Here is a 23,785-nt window from a genome sequence, read left to right as displayed (position 1 = left end):
TTTGTCGTGTATTTCAATGAGAATGACAGCAAAGTCAGCTTTATATTGTCCTACATCTGGGCCTTTAAAAAAAAAACCAACAATTTTTAGTTTCAAAAATATCAATGATAGATGAATGTCATTTTTGGGTGACTAAGAAGGCAAATACAAGCTAGTCAGAGGTGTTGCTATCATGACTGAGGTGCCACCGTCCAATGACTGTCTGAGCGGTGCTTCAAATGCTGGTGAATCGGTCACATTTGAAACAAATACAAAGTTTCCATCCATCCATCCATTATCTACCGCTTTTCCGGATCAGGTCGCAGGGGAAGCAACTTCAGCAGGGATGCCCAGACTTCCCCTTTCCCCAGCCAATTCTTCCAGCTCTTCCGGAGGGATCCCGAGGCGTTCCCAAGCCAGCCGAGAGACATCGTCTCAACAGCGTGTCCTGGGTCGTCCCCGGGGTCTCTTTCCGGTGGGACATCCCCGGAACACCTCAGCGACCTCATCTGGCTCCTCTCAATGCGGAGGAGCAGCGTCTGGACACTGAATTCCTCCCGGATGTCCGAGCTTCTCACCCTGTCTCTACGGGAGAGCCCGGACACCCTGCGGAGGAAACTCATTGTATCTGGGATCTTGTTCTTTTGGTCATGACCCACAGCTCATGCCCATAGGTGAGGGCAGGAACGTAGATTGACTGGTAAATTGAGAGCTTCGCCTTTCGATGTAGCTCCCTCTTTACCACAACGGACCGATACAAAGAGTCCGCATCACTGCAGACGCTGCACCGACCCGTCTGTCGATCTCCCACTTCATTCTTCCCACACTCGTAAACAAGACCCCAAGATACTTGAACTCCTCCACTTGGGGCAGGATCTCATCCCCGATCCGCAGAGGTCACGCCACCCTTTTCCGACTGAGGACCATAGTCTCTGATTTGGAGGTGCTGATTCTCATCCCGGCTGCTTCACACTCGGCTGCGAATCGCTCCAGTGAGAGCTGGAGATCGCGGCACGATGAAGCCAACAGAACCACATCATCCGCAAAGAGCGGAGATGCGATGCTGTGGCCACCAAACCGGACACCATCTAGGCCTCGGCTGCGCCTACAAATTGTGTCCATAAAAGTTCTGAACAAAATCGGTGACAAAGGGCAGCCTCGTCCAACTCTCACCGGAAACGAGTTGCAAAGTTTCCTTTCTAAAAAATATATTTTTACAATATGTTGCAGATTTATCACATCTTAGTTTTGCTCCCTTCCTTAGATTTTTTTTTCTTTCTTTGTCTTAGCTGTGTCCCTTTTGAGCTCTTCCCCACTTCGTGTTTCCTTAGTTGCACGCTCTTAGTTCCCGTCTTCGCTCCCCAGTGCGGCAGCCTCACAGTTTGTGCATCAAATTTGTGAAAATGTGATGTGGCAGCTTAACTACATCATGTACCATCTATCAATTAGTGTGTAACTTGTAGCATCCTTATCTTCAAATTGAAATTCTGAATTTCCCTTTTAAAAAATAATAAAAGAAAAAAAAAAAACCACAAATAGGTGGTCAATACTACGGAAGCGTATTGGTGCCACACCCAAAAAAAAAAAGTCGACCACGTTATAATGTGGATGTTTCATGTTATAACATGATGTTGAAACATAATAATGAAACAGGTACCTTTTTTTGGGACGGGGTGTGTGTGGCAGCAATACGCTTCCGTAGAATATATTATTTCTGATGAAAAAGAAATAAACGCAGTAAATTGACTGAATATTCACATTCTATTCATATAATTATACATTTAAAATTGTAATAGTATGGTTGTAACACATTACATTCATTCCCTACAATGAAATTGTTTCAACAAATGCACTATAAATAGTTAATTGAATATAAAGTAACTGGGATTTTTCATCAGTTTAGTTCGTCATATACTGAACGCTTGTGGCCCGAGTGAGGATAAGCAGTGTGTGTGGGGGAAGAGATCAAGGAATGAATATAAGACATTCACATTCAGATACGTCCGTCACTGATTTTTTTTTTGGTACTTTGGTCAAACTTTCCCCCAAAGTACTTGTGATGTTTTCCAGATTATAGTTCCTGTCATTGCATCGGTCACACAAGACATGGGATCTTTTCTCCGGTCTGTCGTCACTAGCTAGAGAGAGGTGAACACAGTCGGGAAAAACAAAGACCTGAGGGCTTCGCGGCTCACCAATCCTACGGTGACGCCGCTCGCTACCGTAACGCTCATCGGAAGAACACTTTTCAAGCCTCAAGCTGTTTGCAGTTAAGTCGCCGACTTACACCAAAGATGTGGTGCAGCAGGTGAAATACAGCGGCAGATTCTCCGCTCCGGAATAAACGTCAGGATGGAATCGGCTCGAGGGGGCGTGTTGCTTCGAGCTCTGCTCGCCGGGCGTGTCCTCGAGCTCCATTTTACAGTGAGCCGCCGTCGAGGTCTCGCCGACCGCCGCCGTGGCGTCTGCGCCGGGCGGCTGCAGGCCAGAGGTGATGCACATGGGCGTGGGGGCCGCTCGGAGGTGTGACACCAGGTTGTCTTCTCGCAACTCCTCCCACAGGTTCCCTTAAAAACAGTTGGAATGGACTGAGCTTTCCACTTGGACCAAAAAAAATGCTCAATTCAAATGTATTTTCACGCTGACTACCGTAATTTCCAGCCTATAAGCCGCAACTTTTTTTCCCCACAGGCTTTCGACCCTGCGGTTTATGCTGGGATGCGGCTAATTTGTGCATTTTTTTTTTCCAACGGCCGCAAGGGGGCACTCGAGCGGAAAAGGTAAGACTGAGATCCGTGGAATATATGTGTTGAGGAAATGACTTTTACCGGTCCGGCCCTGTTAGCGCTGCGCTAGCGTGTTACTGGCATGTCTCAGTGATTTTTACCAGTATGTTTTTTTTTTTTTTTTAAACCGGCTCTGTTAGCGCAGCGCTAGGGTTAGCGCAGCAGCGCTAGCGTTAAACCAGGGGTGTCTAACTCATTTTTCCCCGCGGGCCACATTGTAGTAACAGATTCCCTCAGAGGGCCGTTATGACTTGAAACCATGAAAATCTTTCGCCTCATCATATTTACACATGAAATTTATGAACTAGTTTTGGAATCAGAACTCAAGGGTAGTGGATTTTTCAACTACTGATGATGTTTGGTAACACACAAATACAAATGCTTGTGATATCGCAACATTAGCATTTATATGACATTTTGAAAATTTGTTACAGATTTTAACAAAAATCACAGAAGTTGATACACATGGTATGCCTTCACCGGCCACATAAAATCATGCGGCAGGCCAAATCTGGCCCCCGGGCCTTGAGTTTGACACCAGTGCGTTAAACTCTCCGTGTACCGCATTTCTTTGTGTTTCAATGTGGGCACTTGCGGCTTTTACACAGCTGCGGCCTACGTTTGTATCAAATAGGATTTCCTTTACAAATGTACTGGGTGAGGTTTGTAACCAGGTGCGCTCTGTAGGCCGGGAATTACGGTATTTTCATCCGCCGCTGCCGCCACCAAGACGGAACATATTTCCTAGTTTGAGTCTAATTTTTCTCTGGGACAAATTGAGTCCTCTCTTGTCCCATTTTGTGACGCGAATTTGATTTTTACGTGTGAAGAAAAACACCCATCAGGGACAGAAAGCGTGACTGACAAGCCGTCAATCATTCTCGTGCAATCGCTTCCACGCTCACATTTTCTTTAGTTGTACTGATTTTCTTGCAATAAATGAACAAAGTAACTATTCAGTTAGATGAATAAAAATAGTAAAAATTTGTGGGGGGGGTGGATAACTGAATGGAACAAGTACGACAGGTGAAGCAATTGCTCAAGAGGGGTTAATTAAAGAAGGCAGTAAGTATGTACGCACACAGGCCGCAGTTTGCCCAACCCCACTTAATGTGTTATGTAACAGATCTGTAACCCCCCTCCACCTCTCCCACCGTGGCATTGCCTACCTTTCAACTGCAGATCAGTCAGGCTGGGGTTGAGTCCATCCACATCATAAATATCTCGCTCTGATTGCGAGTCCCGAATGCTCCTCGGACCGAAGTCGTCCTGGTGGATGACGCGGTAGGCCGGCGGCAGCCTCTCAGTCGCGACAAGGTTCACGTTTTCAGGACGGGCGTCGGCCGTGTGCCGCTGAGCAAACGGGGGGCGCAGGGCCAATGAGTCGCCGAGACGGGTGTCAGTGAGGGAGAGGAAGCAGGACTGCTGTGAGGCCGAAGGATCGCACGAATGCTGCGGACGTCGACCGGCTCTGCCGGGGGGTGGGACGCGTGTCGGGCTGGAGGACGTCGGCGCGGTGCCGTAAACGTCGGCAGGTCTGGTGTACGGCGGCGCTGACCTCAGTTTCTTGGGCATCTGTCCGTGGAGAAGATCTAGGTCGTCTGCAGAAAATAAAATAGTTGGTTGTCAGTTCAGAACTTCGAAGATGTTTCAAGATGACCTACCTGGTCTCGCCATGCTCCTGCGGACACTGACGGGGTCCTTGCGGCGCCACTTGTGGAGCTCCTCCTGCATTTTCTCCACCTTGGCAGGATTGAGAGCCCACAGGCAACCTTTCCGCGAGGAGTTCCCGTTTTTGCCCTCCAGTTTCTCGAAGCTCTTGTTCAGGGAGAGGTTGTGCCGCACCGAGTTCTTCCATCCATCAGGGGCTGTCTAGAAAAAAAAAAAAAAAGGAGGTGAAGAACACACATCGAAGGAACAAAAGCATTTGGATGCCTGCCCATGCATGTATTCATCCAGTTTACACGGAGTAAAACCTGGACAGGCTGTCACCCAAGTACAGTTTACAAACAACCATTTATGTATATTCATTAAATTGAACATACCTGCTTATGAAACACAGAGAAACGACGAAGTATTGAGCACAAACCCTCACACCACCCGGGGACAAAATGCAAAAAGTCTCATGTCAGGCAGACAAGTTAACCACTACTCCACCGTGCTGCCCTATTACGCTGACAGGATAATAAATTGAGGAAAGTTATGTTGCACACTAAACTCATCAAGTATGCATTTATTGCTTTGTGCGCTGGGGCACATTTGTGTTTTATTAACCGTTTTAATAATCACGGTAATAAAAGTCATAAGTTGTCTTGTCACGGTGAAAGCAAAGAGTTTCGGTTTAGTAGGAACTATTTTTGGGAATGATGATAGATGGCAACGGAACAAAGAACCCACTGTACAGTAAAACAACCTAAAGGGCGTAATCGGATCGCGCCGCAGAGTTTCTCCATGATTGCGTAACCGTCACCCAAATTGACATTTCCTTTGAAAACGCAGTTCGATTTACATTTCTTCTCGGCTAATGAAGTTCAAAAATGATCAAGAATCTTCATTTACGCTTACCGTAATTTCCGGCCTATAAGCCACGACATTTTCCGCACGCTTTCAACCGTGCGATTTATGCGGTGTTGCGGCTAATTTGTGTATTTTTTTCTAACGGCCACAAGGGGGCCACTCGAGCGGAGAAGGTAAGAGTGACGCCGGTGGACTTTATGTGCCGAGGAAGTGACACTTACCGGTGTGACGGTCTGAGCGCTCCCCCGTGCTGAAAAGTCTCCTTGTGATTAATGCGCATGCGTTACTAACAGGGGAATTCTGGGTACATAGCAGACCCTTCCTCGACAACCCCCCGGTCTCATCGTTCCCCTTCCTCTACAAAGAGGTAGCTAACATACATAATATCCTAACCCTAACTTTAAAACAAAAGTTGCTAAAAAAAAAAAAAAGATATCCACATATATGTACATTCGCTGTGTTCGTCTTTCCGAGACGTCCATAGCGAAAGAGAACACTGTGTTAATGCCGCGTCTCAAGGATTTTTTTTTTCAACCGGCCCTGTTAGCGCTAGCATTAGCATCGCGCTAGCACATTGCTGCTGTGTTACTGCCGCGTCTCAGTGATTTATGTATGGTTTTTTTTTTTTTTTAACCAGCCCAGTTCGTGATACTGTCGTGCTTTGTTGAGCTAAGCTAAGGTATTAAAACTTTGAAAACTTTGTGTACCGTCTTTCTCTGTAAAAATCTCGTGTTTCAATGTGGGTTTCAATGTTGGCCCTTGCGGCTTTTATACAGATGCGGCTTACGTATGTACCAAATGGTATTTCCTTTACAAATGTACAGGGTGAGGCTTGTAATCAGGTGCGCTCTGTAGGCTGGGAATTACATGAAATACATTTGAACTGTCGCTGCAGGAAAAGTTGCACAATCTGCCAAGATTCATACAGTTACACAGTATCTAGTGCTTGAGAAAAAAAAGAAAAAATCCAAGAGACCGCCTGTGAGAAAAACACCACCCTGCATCAATCAATGTTCTGATGTTGGAGTCTTCATAAATATATAACTAAAGTGTAATGTACATATTTGGAATCGCTGCTGTAAGAGTCAACTAACCCTGAAGAGAAATGTAAATAACTATTGTTATAGCTATAGTTATAACCAGAGTCTAAGTCCAAGTATTTCAACACATATCGTAATAAAAATACCAACCATGAAAAAGTCACCTGACTGCATGTCACTTAGCTGTCAGCAGCATGTTTTAGAAAGTGATGGGAAGATATTTGGAAAACGACCATCTAAGGTTGCACACATACTATAAGCAAATATTTCCACCAACTATTGCAGGTCAGATCTCAACCTCCTGCGGTGTTTAAAAATAAAAAAAATAAAATAAAAAGATGACTAGTAACTTGTGGCAAAATAGGCTGCTGCACAAGAGAAAGTGGAACTAATGAGACACGACCACCAAATGTTTTTCAACAATAAATGACCCAATTCCCCACGAAGCAGTCATCTCCTCTTTCTATACAATTTAACCATTTGTGGGCGAGCTGGAGCCCATCCCAGATGACTTCAGGCAAATACAGTGAAGAAAATAAGTATGTGAACGCCCTGCTATATTGCATGTTCTCCCACTTAGAAATCATGGAGGCGTCTGAAATATAAAAATACCAATCCTCTAAAGTTGCACAAAACTTTAAAGTTGAAACTGCAGTCATACAGCTGCAAATAAGCATTTGAACACCTGAGAAAACCAAAGTTAATATTTGGTACAGTAGCCTTTGTTTGCAGTTACAGAGCTCAAACGTTTCCTGAAGTTGTTCACCAGGTTTTCACACATTGCAGGAGGGATTTTGGCCCACTCCTCCACACAGATCTTCTCGAGATCAGACAGATTTCTGGGCTTTCGCTGAGAAACACGGGAGTTTCAGCTCCCTCCAAAGATCTTCTATTGGGTTTAGGTCTGGAGATTGGCTTGAACACGCCAGAACCTTGATATGCTTCTTACGGAGCAAATCCTGGCTGTGCGCTTCGGGTCATTGTCATGTTGAAAGACCCAACCACGACCCATCTTCAATGCTCTGACTGAGGGAAAGAGGTTGTTCCCCAAAATCTCACAATACATGGCTGCGGTCATCCTCTCCATAATACAGTGCAGTCGTCCTGTCCCATGTGCAGAAAAACACCCCCAAAGCATAATGCTTACGCCCCCATGCTTCACAGTAGGGATGGTGTTCTTGGGATGGAACTCATCATTCGTCTTCCTCCAAACACGGTTAGTGGAATGATGACCAAAAAGTTCAATTTTAGTCTCATCTGAAAATTTCTCCCATGACTCCTCTGTATCATCCAAATCGTCATTGGCAAACTTAAGACGGGGTGGACTTTTCAAGGCGGACTAACGGGTCTTTGAGGGTCAAAATTCTATCTGATACACAAGTGTTCAAATTCTTGTTTGCAGCTGTATCACACAAATCATTAAAAAAAAAAATCAAACATTGTGATTTCTGGATTTTTCTTTTTTTCCCCTTTCACAGTGGACATGCACCTACGATGGAAATTTCAGGCCTCTCCATGATTTCCAAGTGGGAGAACTTGCAAAATAGCAGTGTGTTCAAATACTTATTTTCTTCACTGCAGGTGGGGTACATCCCGGACTGGTCGTCAGCCTATTGCAGGGCCTCGATCGACAAACCTTCACCTTTGTGGACAATTTGGAGTCGTCACGCATATTTTGGGAACACGGAAAAAAAAAACTCTAGACAGAAAACACTGAGACTCAAACATGGAACCTTGGAACTATGAGGCAGATGTGCTCACCATAAGATCAGTGTGCTACCTTGAACAAACCACAGTAGTGGTTATCATAAACGGTCATATAAAAACGATAAAACTTGACCCTTGCAACTGCAATTATCACACAGGCCATAACATTAAGTACACAACTGCATAAAAGCCAAACTGAGACATTTTTTTCTCTTCTGGTCTGGCTAAATAAGGTAAGCATACAAACAGAAAAATGTATGATTCAGAGTTCTACAACCACTATAATCCAAAAATTGTTTTAGCAATATCTTGGGTTGTTTCAAAGCTAAGAAGCATTATTGTGTTTGTAAATGTTTTGATACAGCGCTCCGCTTACTTTGGGAAAAACCTCATCAGGTTCGCACACCTCCGTTGTATGCAAATAAACGCTGACACGTGACGGGGAAATACCCTTTTTGATCGAAAGCAAATTGACGGCAGCTCTCCGAGACTCCGCCCAAACCTATTTCCGCTTGCGACGCTAAATAGGAAGCGTAAACCCGCAGAGCTGCACCTTAAAATAGGGGAAGTTTTCAGTCATGAAGCTGTAGATCTCGCTGACGGGCAGGCTTCCGGTCGCACTGTTTTTCAGGGCCATGAAGATGAGAATGCTGCAGTGATACAGAAAAAGCAGACTTCTAAATCAATGCACACAAACCTTCATTTGTGAATCAAACGTTGGGAAGACTTTAAGGTGATTTTAGAGGTCGGCACATCTGTCACACACTTCTAAGGTTTGGGGTTACAATCATGGCTCTGGAATTTTTTTGTCCGTTTGCATGTTTTCCCTATGCTTGTGTGCTTTATTTTCTGGGGTCTTCATTTTCTAAAAACATGCATGTTAGCGAAATTGAAGACTAACGTTTAGAGTCTTCAATTTCCACGGGTTGCCAACCTTTTGTTCACAGAAAAAAAGAGGAAACAAAAAAACAGATTACAAGACCCTTTTGACATCTAACGTGAGGTTAGCAATGCATATGTTGTGTTTCTTTGGTGGTGACGAGGACTACCGTCATTTCTGGCCGATAAACCGCAACTTTTTTCACATGCTTTCAACCCTGCCGTTTATGCGGTGATGCGGCTAATTTGTGCATTTTTTTTCTAAGGACCACAAGGGGGCACTCGAGGAGAAAAGGTAGGAGTGAGACCGGTGGAATATATGTGCCGAGGAAGTAACTTACCGGTCCGGCCCTGTTAGCGGTGCGCTAGCCTGTTATGGCCGCGTCCAAGTGATTTTTATCGGTATGTTTTTTTTTTTTTTTTTTAATCGGCCCTGTTCACATGGTGGTAGTGTTAGCGTGGCGGCGCTAGCGTTAAAGTCTCAGTGTACCATCTTTCTTTGTAAATATCTCGTGTTTCAATGTGGGTTTCACTGTGGGCACTTGCGGCTTTTACACAGCTGTGGCGTATGTATGTATGTACCAAATGGTATTTCCTTTACAAATGTACTGGGTGAGGCTTATAACCAGGTGCGCTCTGTAGGCCGGAAATTACGGTATAGTATCACATTTCTGAGGTCACGAAAAGCAATTGTCACCTGTACGAGTAAACAGGCTTGGGGAAGGCGGGTTGCGAGTTGTTCCTCTGATGAATTTGAGAGGCGAGAGGCTGAACAGAATAATTTGCCACGCTCGGATGCTCCTCGGCGGCGTACGGCCTTGCTGTGACCTGCGGAGAACATACGTGGTCGATATGAACGGCTCATATCTTCAGCCGCGTTATTGCGCAACGCGGTTACCGTGATTGTTTGTGCTATTAATCATTGCACTTACTGTACCTCTTGTTGAGGGCTGGCTGATGGGGAGCACAGATAACATTGAGAATGGGAACAAAAAGTCTCAGCTGACACAAGTTGGGGGTAGGAACACTAGAGAGATCATAAAACCACAGCGTTGCAACATATACACCATATATATCCTATGCCTCCTCCTGCTGCATATACAGTATACAAATGTCAATACCCTTAAAGATGGGGATATTTTTTTTAAATAAATACCAGTGTCACTGAAATATACAGAGCCACTAAAGGGAGATTGGGAAAAAAAACTATCTAGTTTCTTATTGGAATGAGAAAATTTCTCGTTGTAATGAGTAAGTTTCTCATTGTTATGAGTTACTAGTCCATTGCATGTGTGCATGTATAAAAGACCCTTATTCCTTATTCAGGAAGCTACCGCTAGCAGGTAAATAAGCTACGACTACCTGAACGCAGGAAGCTACTGCTAGTAGGTAAATAAGCTACGACCCATCAGTAGCCGTTTTTCGACACTCTCATTGTAATGAGTAACTTACCCATGAGTTACAATGAGTAACTTACTCATCAGTAACTTACTCATTACAATGAGAAACCAGTTTTTTTTTCCAATGTCCTTTTAGGGGCTAGAAATAACTCCAAATTGACTGACTAAAATTAATTTTAATTAACAGAATGAAACTCAAGCATTCACCGCCTTTCCGAGCAGTTCTATGGGGTTTAGATTCATGGGATCAGAATTCAGTCAAACTGCTGGTTTTGAGTTTAAAAGGAACATATTTTCCCAAACCAACCTCTCTCGTATTTGGGAGATTTGGGCTCTCGGCCAAATATGGCCTCAGCTTTATATTTTTCAACAGAGCTTGTGTGCCTTGACAAAACCCTACGGATAGTTTTACATTTCACAAGGACATACGCATCAATATACATCAATTTTACATCAAATTTCATTCTTGTCAGTTTAAAATTATTGCAATGGCTGTTACGGGTTGTTCCTTCTAAAAAGCGCTTGTACTCTTTATGATTATGAGCTGGCACCTATTCCAGCTGACTTGGCACTTGGCCGACAGCCAATCACAGCCATTGTGGGTCCAAGAAATATGCAGTAGCACCAATAAATTGCAAATAAAATGTTGACAAAATGCGGCGGTTCTATTTACCTGGTCGACGTAGCCATATTGCTCCCACAGTGTTTGCGGCTCGCTGCCTGAGCCGAATGTCAGACCGCACATTTGAGGGTCACCGACCTCCTGCACGCCGCTGAAAGGAGATGGCGAGCCGCGCTGGAAACAAAGTGCATTTTCCGCCGCACCGTCGCTCAGCTGTCGCGGATACGGTTGGAAAGGAGACGTGTCGACTGGGCCGTGTTGTCCGGTCCCATCCGCGCTGTGCCGTCGACTCACAAGCGTGGGCCTTGAGGTGAGGTTGGCACTGGCTTGGTGGCTGAAGCAGACATCGCCGCCGTCTGTTTCCTGTGAAAATAGAAGACGCGCAATAAAAGTCAGAAATGACAATGACATTACAGAATGGATATCATACAATACATATTTGGAAAGTACAGAGAAGGTCAGAAGGAGCTACATTGTGTCTTTGTGGATCTAGAGAAAGCCTATGACAGAGTACCAAGAGAACTGTGGTACTGCATGCGGAGGTCTTGTGTGGGGGAGAAATATGTTAGAATAGTACAGGACGTGTAACAGTGGTGAGGTGTGCCGTAGATGTGACAGAAGAATTTAAGATGAAGGTGGGACTGCATCAGGGATCCACGCTGAGCCCCTTCCTGTTCGCTGTGGTAATAGATATGCTGACAGATGAGGTTAGACTGGAATACCCTTGGACCGTGAAGTTCGCAGATGTTATTGTGATATGCAGTGAAAGCTGGAAGCTGGTGAAGGAACAATTTGAAAGATGGAGGCATCCACTTTGCGTGAAAGAGAGGGATGGAGGGGGAAGAGTCAGGCTACAGGGAGAAGAGATAGTGAGGGTGGACGACTTCAAATACTTGGTCCAGAGCATTGGTGAGTGTGGTCAGGACGTATGAAATGGGTCCAAGCAGCTTGAACAGCTGGGGGAAGGTGTCTGGTGTGTTATGTGACAGAAGAGTCTCTGCTAGGATGAGAGGCAAACTTTATATAACAGTGGTGAGGGCGGCCGTGATGTACTGATTAGAGACGGTGGCACTGAAGAAACAACAGGAAGCAGTATTGGAGGTAGCAGAAATAAAGATGTTGAGGTTCTCGCTTGGTGTGAACAGGTTGGATAGGCTTAGAAATGAGCTCATTAGAGGGACAGCCAAAAACAAGGTTAGAGGGAGCAGACTTCGATGGTTTGGAAATGTTCAGAGGTGAGACAGTGAGTATATTAGTAGAAGGGTGCTGAGGATGGAGCTGCCGGGCAAAAGAGCGAAAGGAAAACCAAAGAAAAGGTTGATGGATGTTGTGAGGAGGTCATGAAGACTGTAGGGGTTAGCGAGGAAGATGCACGAGATAGACTTAGATGGAAAAAGATGTCACGCTGAGGCGACCACTAACGGGACAAGCCGAAAGGAAAAGAATAAGAAGTATGTGTCAGAAGTAGCAATAGTGAAATAACAAATATAAAATGTAATCGTTCATCAGAGAGAGAGCAGAAGTGCGATCATAAATGCAAGACGACCTCGTCCCTCGCCGACTGCTATTAAATTGCGACGACTAACAGAATTCAAGAGTGATGGATTGAATCATTTGATACCGTGTACACCGTGACCGAGTTGGGAAAGAGCAAAAAAAAAAAAAAAAAAAAAAAAAAAGATTGCATTTCAATTTAAGAGTGATTGGCTCACAAATCTTTAGCTACATAGATGACCAAAGTTTACAAATCACGATTTATTATGTAACCTTGTACATGTGATGAAAGCTTTTCATTGCTGTGTATTTACGAATCGGTGAACATACGTCAGTGTCGCGCAAGTTAAGAGACCTAAAAATGGCCGTCTCCATTAGTGAGTGGGTGCGATGTTTTAGATGTATTTTTGTGGGGTATAAATACTTCATACACTGAAGTAAATAGAATCTTACAAAGAAGATTAGGCACATTTAAAATATTTATTTTGACAAGTATTCAGTTTCCCTTTAATGTGGACTCCCTCAGCGTTTGTATTATTAAACCTTTTTTGTAAGTTGTATGAACGTGCGTGTGCATGCACGTACGTTTGACTGACTTATGGGGGGCGTATGGCTCAAATGTAAAAGTCATGAAAATCTGCTGCCTAACCAGCTACGGAGTTAATGTCATTGAAAGAGCAAAGGGAACGTGGACAGAGTATATTTGTGAAAATGATACATTTCATTAAAATATATACCTACACACGACTTCATCAGAAAATTGCAAAAACATACAGTAGATGCACAACAATGTGGCCAACAATTATGATCCAGATAGTATATTGCATCCACATTAGTTTGGTTCATTTCATGATTGCCCTAATGAGGCAAAATGTCATCTGTTATGCAATTATAAGTGGTGATGAGGTTGTCATCACAACAAATGAGCAATATTTAATGCTGATGACGAAATGTAGTACTAAATGTAATTCTCATGTAATGTTATGTAATGTATGAAATGGAGCACTAAACTTCAAGGACTTGGTATCTTCCTCATTACCTGTGATTCTGCCAGCGGCTGGCAGGAGGTCCCGAGGGTCTCGGATGACGTGTGAGGTCTGGCCCGACGGGTTAAGGTTCGGGGCTCGTCCTGACTGGGTGAAAACGTTGGACAGTCTGACATTCTGTACCAAGCTGTGGTTCTGTAGACACACTGCAAAAGAACATTGATTTATTTTTATGTAAAAACCTTTTTTAGGTTTCTTACTAACATGCGTTTGTCCAAATGAATCAAGAATGAAAGCACACGGTTCCGGCAAATACAACCAGAACTTGTGATTGTGAAATTTGAGGACTTTCCCGTTATCGGAAGGCGATAACGCAATTGCATTCAGCTGCTAAATCACAGGTGGGGAAACTTGGTTTGGAGGCAGAATTATGTATTCAGACATCCATTTTCCGTACCGTTTAACCTCACTAGGGATTTTTCGACAAATCACACCAATTATAACATCACAATTCCGAATGGCTTGCTTACACACATTTTCAGAAAAAGACAGGCAAGAGATGATCTGTTTAATTTCCTGCTAAAGTGGACTGGCATTCAACAGACCCAACTATTGCGATACAAAATTTGATAAAATAAAATAAAAAGCTAATTTACAATTATATATTGACTTTAGGCAGCACGGTGGATCACCTGGAAAGCATTGGCCTCACAGTTCTGAGGACTCTGGTTCAATCCCAGCCCTCCTTGTGTGGAGTTTGCATGTTCTCCCCATACTTGCGTGGGTTTTCTCCGGGCACTCCGGTTTCCTCCCACATCCCACAAAAACGCAACATTTATTGGACACTCTAAATTGCCCCTAGGTGTGATTGTGAGCGCAGCTGTTTGTCTCTATGTGCCCTGTGCGATTGGCTGGCGACAAGTTCAGGGTGTACCCCGCCTCCTGCCCGTTGACATCTGGGATAGGCTCCAACACTCCCGAGACCCTCGTGAGGATAAGCGGCAAAGATAATAGATGGATGGATTACAGTGACAATAAATTGAACTCACTGTGGAATGACAATAGAGATTTTAATTGTATTGTCCTTTTGCGGTCAGGGCCGTTTTTAAAAAGCAGATTTGCTTAGGGAGGCGTACAGTAAAACTAGACTATTTTTAGGGATTTTTTTTTTAAAAATGTAATTTGTTTGAGTCTTGAGTCAGCTGGTAAAGCGTAGGCCTCACAGTTCTGAGGTCCCAGGTTCAAACCCGACACCGCCCGTGTGGAGTTTGCGTGTTCTCCCCGTGCCTGCGTGGGTTTTCTCTGGGCACTCGGGTTTCCTCCCACACCCCAAAAACATGCACCATTAATTGGACACTCTAAATTGCCCCAAGGTGTGATTGTGAGTGCAGCTGTTTGTCTCTATGTGCCCTGCGATTGGCTCTCGACCAGTTCAGGGTATACCCCGCCTCCTGCACGTTGACAGCTGCGATAGGCTCCAGCACTCCCCGCGACACTTGTGAGGATAAGCGCTTCAGAAAATGGATGGATGTTGACTTTAATTACTATGCTTTGGTTTCCATACATTGCTGTTACTCTTAAAATCCGAGTCAGTGTCAACCTTAGATGCAGTTTACTGGGCCCAATATAGCGACCATATTTTCCCTTTAACATTTGAAGGCTAATAAGGGGTAAAAGTGTGGACAGATGTGTTATGCGATCCCTTCATAGGCTGGAGACACACGGCCAGGCAGTGGAACGTAATCTATTTAACATAAAGAAAGTCCATCAAAAGTGCCAACACATCGCGGCGACGCCAAATCCCACCGAGGGGAACAAGTGAAAACAGAGAGGAAACGCAATCCGAGTGCTTTCACTCCGCGTGCAAGGAGGCAAAAAAAAAAAAAAAAAAAAAGGGTGAAGGTGGAAGTGGAAGTGGAGAAATTGCATTTTGTGCTGCCAAGCAGCTCGACAGACACGCGCTCATCAGCCTGAATGTGTGCAGTTTGGAACCAACGTTCAAGTGACGCCGAGCGTCCGGGAAAGAAAATTGAAACCGTAGAAATGTATGACATATTAGGCGTGCTTTTTATCTATACGATAACTCCTTGTAGTAAATTACAAAATAAATTTATCAAATGAGATAAGCATGCTTTTAACAAATCGGACCGCAGCTTGTGTCAATTTTTGACACCACGTGCGGCTTTGAGAAATCATCATAATGGACAGCGTTGAAAACCGAAATGTCAAAAATACTTTATACATTTTTTTTAGACGAGCCAGTTACACAAGCGATAATGGAAGAATGAAGTACTTTTTTTTTTTCCGTGGATGAGACAAAAATTCATTTTTGTGTACAGACCATATTGAGTTTTGTCAAACATGTTCAGACTGAGCCAAAGAAGGGTTTTAACAGAATCATATTTGCTGCTATGGGATGGCGGGGGGTGGGGTGTCTTGCAATAGGCTAAATAGATTGAGAGCATTTTTGAAAACAGTGGGTCCCACTTTCGCCTTACAGTTCTGAGGTTGAGGGTTCGAATCCTGCCACTGGCGATGGCTGGATGAAGAGCTCTTATACTGTAGTTGAAAATGAAAGTCTGCCGTGATTCTGCAGTTACAGCAGCTTTCAGTCTTTTCTTAAAAAGTGTCGGAGTATGACTAAGAGAATTTTGGAAACGTTAACTGGCATTTCCCACAAAGTCATGTTTTGATAAGATGAAGATTAACGATTTGGGATCTGACCTTGAACGGTTCCAGACGACTGAAATGTGTCACAACGCCTGCGTATTTCTTGCGTTGTCTTTTTTTGTACTTGCTGCCAAATAAATGGTTTGATCCAATCATTCAGCAAACAAAGTGTGTAAGCATCAAGGGCAGACAAGGAAGTTCTTGCATTCAATTTGGGGAAAATGATTGGGACAAATGTCTTAAAAGGCATCTGCAGGATGCCAAGAAGAAAAAAATTTAAAAAACTACGGGCTTGACTTTGGAAATACAAGTGTTGATCTGAAACTAAACTCTGGACAAACCTGAGGATTATGTAAGACAAAACAAAATCAGTCTCATCTACGCACGTTAGCTACTGCTTTAATTGGTACACCAGCGCTATCAAATGCCATAACTAATGTAAAACAAACACACAGCCTAAAACGTCAAATATTTCCAATCGGAAGAGCATCTCTTGTGCACTTCCTTCTTGCGGGGTTTCACTGCTTTTGTGTCATTGTCATGCTGTAAAGTGAAAAACGTGAGTAAATCCCGCTAAGTAGAGAGCTCGTGCACCAACATCATCATCAATTAAGAATAAATCCCACATACTGATGGCGCCACTTGGATTTCTTTTCCAATACAAATACCAAAATTTAAATAAATGACCCCTGGTTTCACACAAACTCGCATTCATTAACTATGATTGGAGGGGGGGGGGACTGAGTCGGCTCCTCCGTATACGGAAGCGTGTTGTGGCCACACGTTAAACTTTGGTAAACCTATCCGTGACAGACTTTTTTTTTTTTTTTTTAAATGCATTGTTTTCAAATGAGTCTAATACGAATTTAAAAAAAGAAGCTGAACCGCTGGGATAGGCTTCAGCCTCCGTACGTGGAAGCATGTTGCGGCCACACGTTAAAATTCAGTAAACCTCTCCGTGACAGACTTTTTTTAAAAAATATGCATTGTACTCAAATGAGCCAACTTGGCCCTATAAATTCTTCTTGGGAATTTGAGATTGAGAAGGATAGTTCCTACCTGAAATGACGTGATCGCTACACAGTCATGTGTATTTGGTTGGGCACCATCCATCATGTTTAATTGCCAAAATTCATTGATCTTTTCTCGTCTTTTCAGCTGGTATTCCACAGAATGACCTCTTTGTATATCTCTCGTCTGTTGTAACAACCGACAGCACAACAAGTCTCGGGTATTGTGTATAGTCTGCTCTGGTTCAATGTCCCCTACACTGTCAAGCAGCTCTTTTTGACCGGCAATATGGCGCCGTGAAAATGCTGATGTCACGTGCACGAGCTCTATAGATTGGAGGCAACAATACATTTGGGCTCAAGTAAAATCTAGTCAATTACATTGAAAAAGCTTAAAAAGGTCTTTGACATTCTAGGCTCAAAATACATACACAAATGTAATATAATTACAGCTTACTTAACATCTGCTTATATCGCCCTGCTTGAAAATACTTTGGTTTGGAGCAAGCCACTGGTCATTATCACCTAAATTACCACATTCAAATCGGGGGCAAACTAAGGATTAAGTAACTCGGGAAAAATTCCTCGAAAAAAGTTTGTAAATTTAATTCCATCTTCATCTGAAAATGACATCTTCTGTCAAGGAACCCATGGAAATTACATATTTGCGCTAGAATGTTCATTTAAATTTTTGAAGTAATTTTGTATGCGTGCGAGTGCACGAAATGAAGTGACACATTTGAGTCTCTCTTATTTAGTCACTTTAACTTAAAAAACTTGTTGGAGTAGCCCTTTACTGGATATGGCAAGTACCTCACCTTGGCTTCTATGGTTCTCACTATAGAACAGCAGAACCATGAAATTCATGAACTTGAAAATGAACTTTTCTGAAAATGTGATTCATTAAATTATAATGAAAGGCAAGTCTATCGATAGATGACCGATTGAATACAGTTAAAATGTTTTTAATTGGAATTAAGTGGATTGTTTCAAATAAAATGTGTAAATGTGTTTTTGGATGAGTAAAATACAGCAGTTGATTTTCACGTAACACCGAACGTGCTAAAAAGATTTCAGGAGGACACTTAAGACTTAAGACTCACCCTCAAATTCAAAGTCAGTGGTGCCGTCTCGGTTGTGGCTTTACGCCTCCGAAATCCCGCTTATACGCAGACGCACCGCCGATCCATTTCTGACAGACGTGCTCTCCGGTGCGCAAATTGTCAAAGTGTGCATTCGAGCTGTTGATGGTCGAGTTTTTGGATTGGACTGCACCTAATATCATCGTCATAGTGTGTGAGTGTGTGTGTGTGTGTGTGTGTGTGGCAGCGGTCCAACTTCAGACAGGAATGAGATAGAGAATAAGCAAGACGACAACCTGCTGCAACAGGTTTTGATGGATGTATTAGCGCAAACGCTGGCAGCCGCCTCTTCCTCCTTCTAGCATTGTGTTACGGGGACACGAGATACACTGAACACGAGATTACACGTGGCCAGTGGCAAAGAGCACCGGGCGCTGCGGCCTGATTCCACAAATCCCGCACAATTTACAACAAAACAAATTGTAGGGAAAGCGGCTAGCTAACGAATGGACTCAATATTCAAGAGTTGCACATGTTGTAATATGGCGCTTCAGACCTCACAGATGAAAAAACAAGTCAATTTGAGTCCCCCCTACCAAATGGGCATCATAAAACCCTTGTAAGGCTATGTTTTAATTTGAATTTTCTAAACAAGTTAACCACTCCATAATCGAACTTTAACTACACAAACTGCTCACTGTGGGATGACGGGTGAAGAAAGTGTTGAGGGAAATGGAAAGGCAGGCAAAGAAACAAAATTGAACTTTTGGCATTCCGCACAACTGTCACTCGAGTGTGAAAAGTTAACTGCTGCGTAATGACAGGTAAGAATGTGACATGATGCCAAATATGCGGGAGGAGATTACCATGTTTGCCCGGGTGCTTTCGTCTAATCACCCATCTGCCCCGCCGTCTACGACACTTACCTCGTTCATCGGCACAAAGGGCTGGCATCTAAACCGGCTGAGGGTGGCCGAAAACAAAGCCACGCCCGAGAATTGTCACCAGTCAATCCCCGGCCCAGGGTATGCAGTACTGGAAATAGAGACATAATCACAGGTGTGGATTTAGACCGTCACCGCATGGGAACTGGACCCACCTGGCTGCAAGGAACTCAACAGATCAGCCACAACCCCAATCAGCTACGTGAACCTCGTTACATGAAGACGAAAGACATCCATCATCCACCCATCCATTTTCTTAGCCGCTTATCCTCACGAGGGTCGCAGGGAGTGCTACAGCCTACCTCAGCTGTCATCGGGCAGGAGGCGGGGTACACCCTGAACTGATTGCCAGCCAATCGCAGGGCACATAGAAACGAACAACCAATCGCACTTACAATCATACCTCGGGGCAATTTAGTGTCCAATTATCGTTGCATGTTTTTGGGATGTGGGAGGAAACCGGAGTGCTCGGAGAACACCCACACAGGCATGGGGAGAAGATGCAAATTCCACAGAGGCGGGTCCGTCCAGGATTGAACCTGGGACCTCAGAACTGTGAGGCCAACGCTTTCCAGCTGAACCACCATGCCGCCAGACAAAAGACAGTGTAGTTTTGTTTACATGTATTGTAACGAGCCATATTATTTGGGAAACGTGAATTTGGTATCTGGGTTTTGAGTCGGGGTTTAATCAACCTCTTAATACCATCACTCTTGCAATTATAGAAACCATCTTCTTCTTATTCTTTCAGCTAGTCCCGTTAGGGGTCGCCACAGCCGGCCTCACCACTGTTTTATAAACTTTGCCCTTCATCCTACCTGCTACTCTTCTGTCACATAGAACACCAGACACCTTCCGCCAACTGTTCCACGCCGCTTGTACACGTTTCCTGCACTTCCTTGCCACACTCACCATTACTCTGTATTGTTGACCCAAAGTATTTGAAGTCCCTCTATATTCTGTTTCACTTCGGCTAATCTTCATTCCTCTCCTTTCCAGTGCGTACCTCTATCTTTCTAATTGTTCCTCCATCTGCTCCCTGCTTTCACTGCAGATATTCAATATTATCTGCGAACATCGTGGTCCAAGGGGATTCCAGTCTAACCTTGTCTGTCAGCCTGTCCATTACCACCGCAAACAGAAAGGGTCTTAGTGCGGATCCCTGATGCAATTATAGAAACTATCTACACCGTACAAACCCAATACGATATCGTGCATCATCTGGCACAAGTCTTGAAACAATTTGTATCTACTAGATGAAAAGGCATACAAAACTGAATAAAACAAAGCCTTGGGAGCTGATTATTTCATGTATTTATGAGTCGAGCTTGCGCGAGATTGTTTTTGCCATTCAAACTTGGCTGTAACAAATTTTGCTCCGGCAAACAAGTCAGAGGAGAGAAAACGGTGGAGGTCAGGGGTGCAAACGCTCAGGGCCTATAAGGATGTCCACTAGGGCCGACATCCCTTCTGTCTGTTAATGTTGGTCATAATGGTGGCACTTAGAACTAACTTGTGTATTTATTTCTGAGGTGGCATTTGGGGAAAAACAGGGGTGGTCCAGACTTTTTTACCCCAAGATCTACTTTTCAAGCATTCAAGCACCCCTGGGGTCAAAAGTTTGAAAAGCACTGGACGAGTGGCTTTCAGAATACAAAGCGGTCATAACCAGTTATTACACAGAATATCGTCATTGCACAATGCATTTGCTGGGCGGGTGAAAAACGAAATATTAATCTGTGGTTAAAACGCCTAAGCGAAGTCACTGGGCTAGCCAAGTGTCACTGACGGTGCTATAAATGAATGCTGCCGAAAGCCGTCAGTCATCGTTCACGTCATTTTGAAAACACGACTGCTCAGGTTTACAGAACCTAGAATCTGTAGCAGCCGTACAACTTTAAAATGCTGTTTTATTACGCTTAAAACACTAATTACATAAATAGTTGTAACAATGTGAAAGTTAATATTGCTCATGTCTTATGCCTTAACTTTTTCTTTTTTTAACTGCACTATTAATCAGCGGTGCAGCTCGGCAGATTTGTTTAACAATTTAAGCAAGGGAGGCAAGTCGACGAATCTGACAATCGGCCACATGAGCGGTAGAACAATGCTTTCTGCCAACGCCATAGTCAAAATTAAATTCTAGATATTTCACCAGATAAACTGGATTATAGGTTATGTGTCACATATTACATTTATGGAGTGTTGATTCTCAGCAACGGGTGCTGGATGGTGAGGCAGCAGGGGACAAAATCGATTGTCAGAAGAAGTCAGGGGACAGTCCCTTCCGTAAAAATGACAAATACACTTTTGTTAGAATTTGGATGGTTGACTGCGCTCCCAACGCGGCACAGTCAACTTTGAACATTTGTCTTCGGCGAGAGGGCGAGGCAGTGACAGAGGATTTATTACAAGGCGAATAAACTTGTGTAAGTGAGGAAAGCCTTCTGCCCGGGGGCTCTTTTCTGACAAAGTTCTCAAGGAGGGCGTAATGTGGGAATGTTAGTGAAAGTCTCCTTGTTTTCATGGATCTTATACATCATTGGTCTGCGCTATTTTTAAAAGACTTTCATTTGTGTATGTTTTGGGGTGGTGGGGGCGGAGAGATAGGGATTTTTAGTCAATCGTAATGATGGAAAAATTGCATACAGAAATCCCAAAAACAAAATTGCACCGAAAGTTGATCCTACCAGGCAAATAATTCTTTTTCAAAGTGCACTTTTAAGTCATAAAATTCTGGGACTATCATAGACATTTAAACATTTACATTTAGAATAATAACAATAATGATGAAGATTAGCTGAAGTAAAACAGAATATATGTGCGTGAACGAGAAGGGCGGAGGAGGAAGAGAGAAGCTCCAGGATGAAGAGATAGCGAGGGTGGACGACTTCAAATACTTGGGGTCAACAATCCAGTGCAATGGTGAGTGTGGTAAGGAAGTGAAGAAATGGGTGCGGTGAGATGTGCCGTAGGTGTGTCAGAAGAATTGAAGGTAGCGGTGGGACTGCATCAGGGATTTGCTCTGAGCCCCTTCCTGTTTGCGGTAGTAATGGATATGCTGACAGGTGTCTGGTGTTCTATGTGACAGAAGGTTAGGGAGAGCAGACTTAGATGGTTTGGACATGTTCAGAGGTGAGGGAGTGAGTATATTGGTAGAAGGGTGCTGAGGGTGGAGCTGACAGGCAAATGAGCGAGAGGAAGACCAAAGTAAAGGTTGATGGATGTGGTGAGGGAGGACATGAGGACAGTGAGTATTTATAGAGGAGGATGCATGAGATAGGCTTAGATGGAAATAGATGACACGCTGTGGCGGCCCCTAACGGGACAAGCCGAAAGAAAAAGAAGAAACATTTACATTTAGAAGTACCGTATTTTCCGCACTATAAGGCGTACCCTAAAGCCTTTAATTTGCTCAAAAACAGGCAGTGCGCTTAATAATCCCGTGCACCTTCTATATGGATCAATATCTACGGTGCCGTCTTATAATGCGGTGCGCCATTTGAAAATATGAAAAGTTTTAAAATAGGCCATTCATTGAAGGTGCGCCTTATTGTATGGAAAACACGGTACATCTCAAAATCTGAAATACTTCAAAGGGTATGATTGGTTTTGTATGACACTGTACACACAGACATTGTTAGAGACTAAGTTTACTTTCGTTGCTGCAGTTATGTAGCACTGTGTCATACTGTTTCCCCAATATTTTACCACATAATAATACCAAAACATTACATTTCCGTATGATTAAGCGCAGTACACAGTTCTACACCACAGCAAACGGCAATGATATTAAATACTTATGAAGTTCTCCCATGATCTTGCATATTGGATCATATTCAAGCGTGCAGGTGTTGCTGCCGGTGGGGGTCCCCTTGATCAAAGGGCATGAACGGGCACGTTTGTCATTGGCTCACAATTTTTTTATTCGCATTAATTTATAATGACTTGAAAGGTTGTAACCCAGAGAACTGAGGATAACTCGAGCAATTAAACTCCATATTTCATGTTATCAGAAACATTTATGGGAGTATTTTGCAGCTATTCACAAACCCCGAGGCTAAAGTGAATAGTTGACATTTTGGTTGAGGGAGCACTTATGAATTTAGCAATTACTTTACTGTCCTGAAGGGTGTGTGTGCGCACAGTGATGAAAACAAAGCTGCCGCCTCAAATGTTATTCTCATACCTGCTATGTCAATATTGGGGGAAAAGGATTCAAAATTACTACTGTACAGTAATTAAGACAGAATGACGAGAGACAAAAGAACAATTCATACAAACTGATTAAAAACATTCACAATGTGTAATAAGCGGTCTTACCTCCCGTAACAGACGCCCATCGCCACTTCATCGATGTCGAATGATGTCCATCAGGGTTGACCGGATGACGGATGAGTGCAAAATTGGGCAAAATAAGCATTTGAAAAATCCCTCCTGCATTTGGCAGACACGTGGCCCATTGCCAAAGAGCTCAACGAAATGATTCCAATCAGTTTTCCAATCAGTTTGCTTTGGTCCCACATTGACCACTTTGAAGGGATTTGCCTTCTGTCCTCGTTCGAGGCCTCGTCCTCCTCGCGCAGGTGATCGAAGCTTAGCAGATTTGAACTTGGAAGCATTTCGCTTATACGCATTTATTGTCTTGGAAGCTGAACGTAACTTACAT

At 43.6% G+C, this 23,785-nt stretch overlaps 1 protein-coding gene across 2 annotated transcripts; it reads right to left on the bottom strand.

Moving 5' to 3' along the window:
- Nucleotides 1–1,818: 1,818 nt before the first annotated feature.
- On the bottom strand, nucleotides 1,819–23,575 carry foxn1 (forkhead box N1). 2 transcript variants are annotated; one of them, XM_061828561.1, is made up of 10 exons: nucleotides 23,440–23,575; nucleotides 19,099–19,207; nucleotides 13,464–13,616; nucleotides 10,982–11,293; nucleotides 9,846–9,935; nucleotides 9,606–9,736; nucleotides 8,583–8,679; nucleotides 4,430–4,637; nucleotides 3,935–4,366; nucleotides 1,819–2,546 (listed from the first exon to the last, which is right to left on the bottom strand). In XM_061828561.1, the coding sequence occupies exons 2-10, from the start codon at nucleotides 19,105–19,107 to the stop codon at nucleotides 2,263–2,265; spliced, it is 1,716 nt and encodes a 571-aa protein (XP_061684545.1). In that variant the 5' UTR covers nucleotides 19,108–19,207; nucleotides 23,440–23,575; the 3' UTR covers nucleotides 1,819–2,262. The 2 variants fall into 2 exon arrangements, with proteins under 2 accessions (XP_061684545.1, XP_061684547.1); XM_061828563.1 differs by lacking the exon at nucleotides 19,099–19,207 and having other exon boundaries at nucleotides 23,440–23,561.
- Between the last annotated feature and the right edge of the window lie 210 nt (nucleotides 23,576–23,785).

This window comes from Syngnathoides biaculeatus, chromosome 8 (assembly GCF_019802595.1).
Source record: "Syngnathoides biaculeatus isolate LvHL_M chromosome 8, ASM1980259v1, whole genome shotgun sequence".
Taxonomy (NCBI): domain Eukaryota; kingdom Metazoa; phylum Chordata; class Actinopteri; order Syngnathiformes; family Syngnathidae; genus Syngnathoides; species Syngnathoides biaculeatus.
This window is presented reverse-complemented; position numbering and strand designations above follow the sequence as displayed.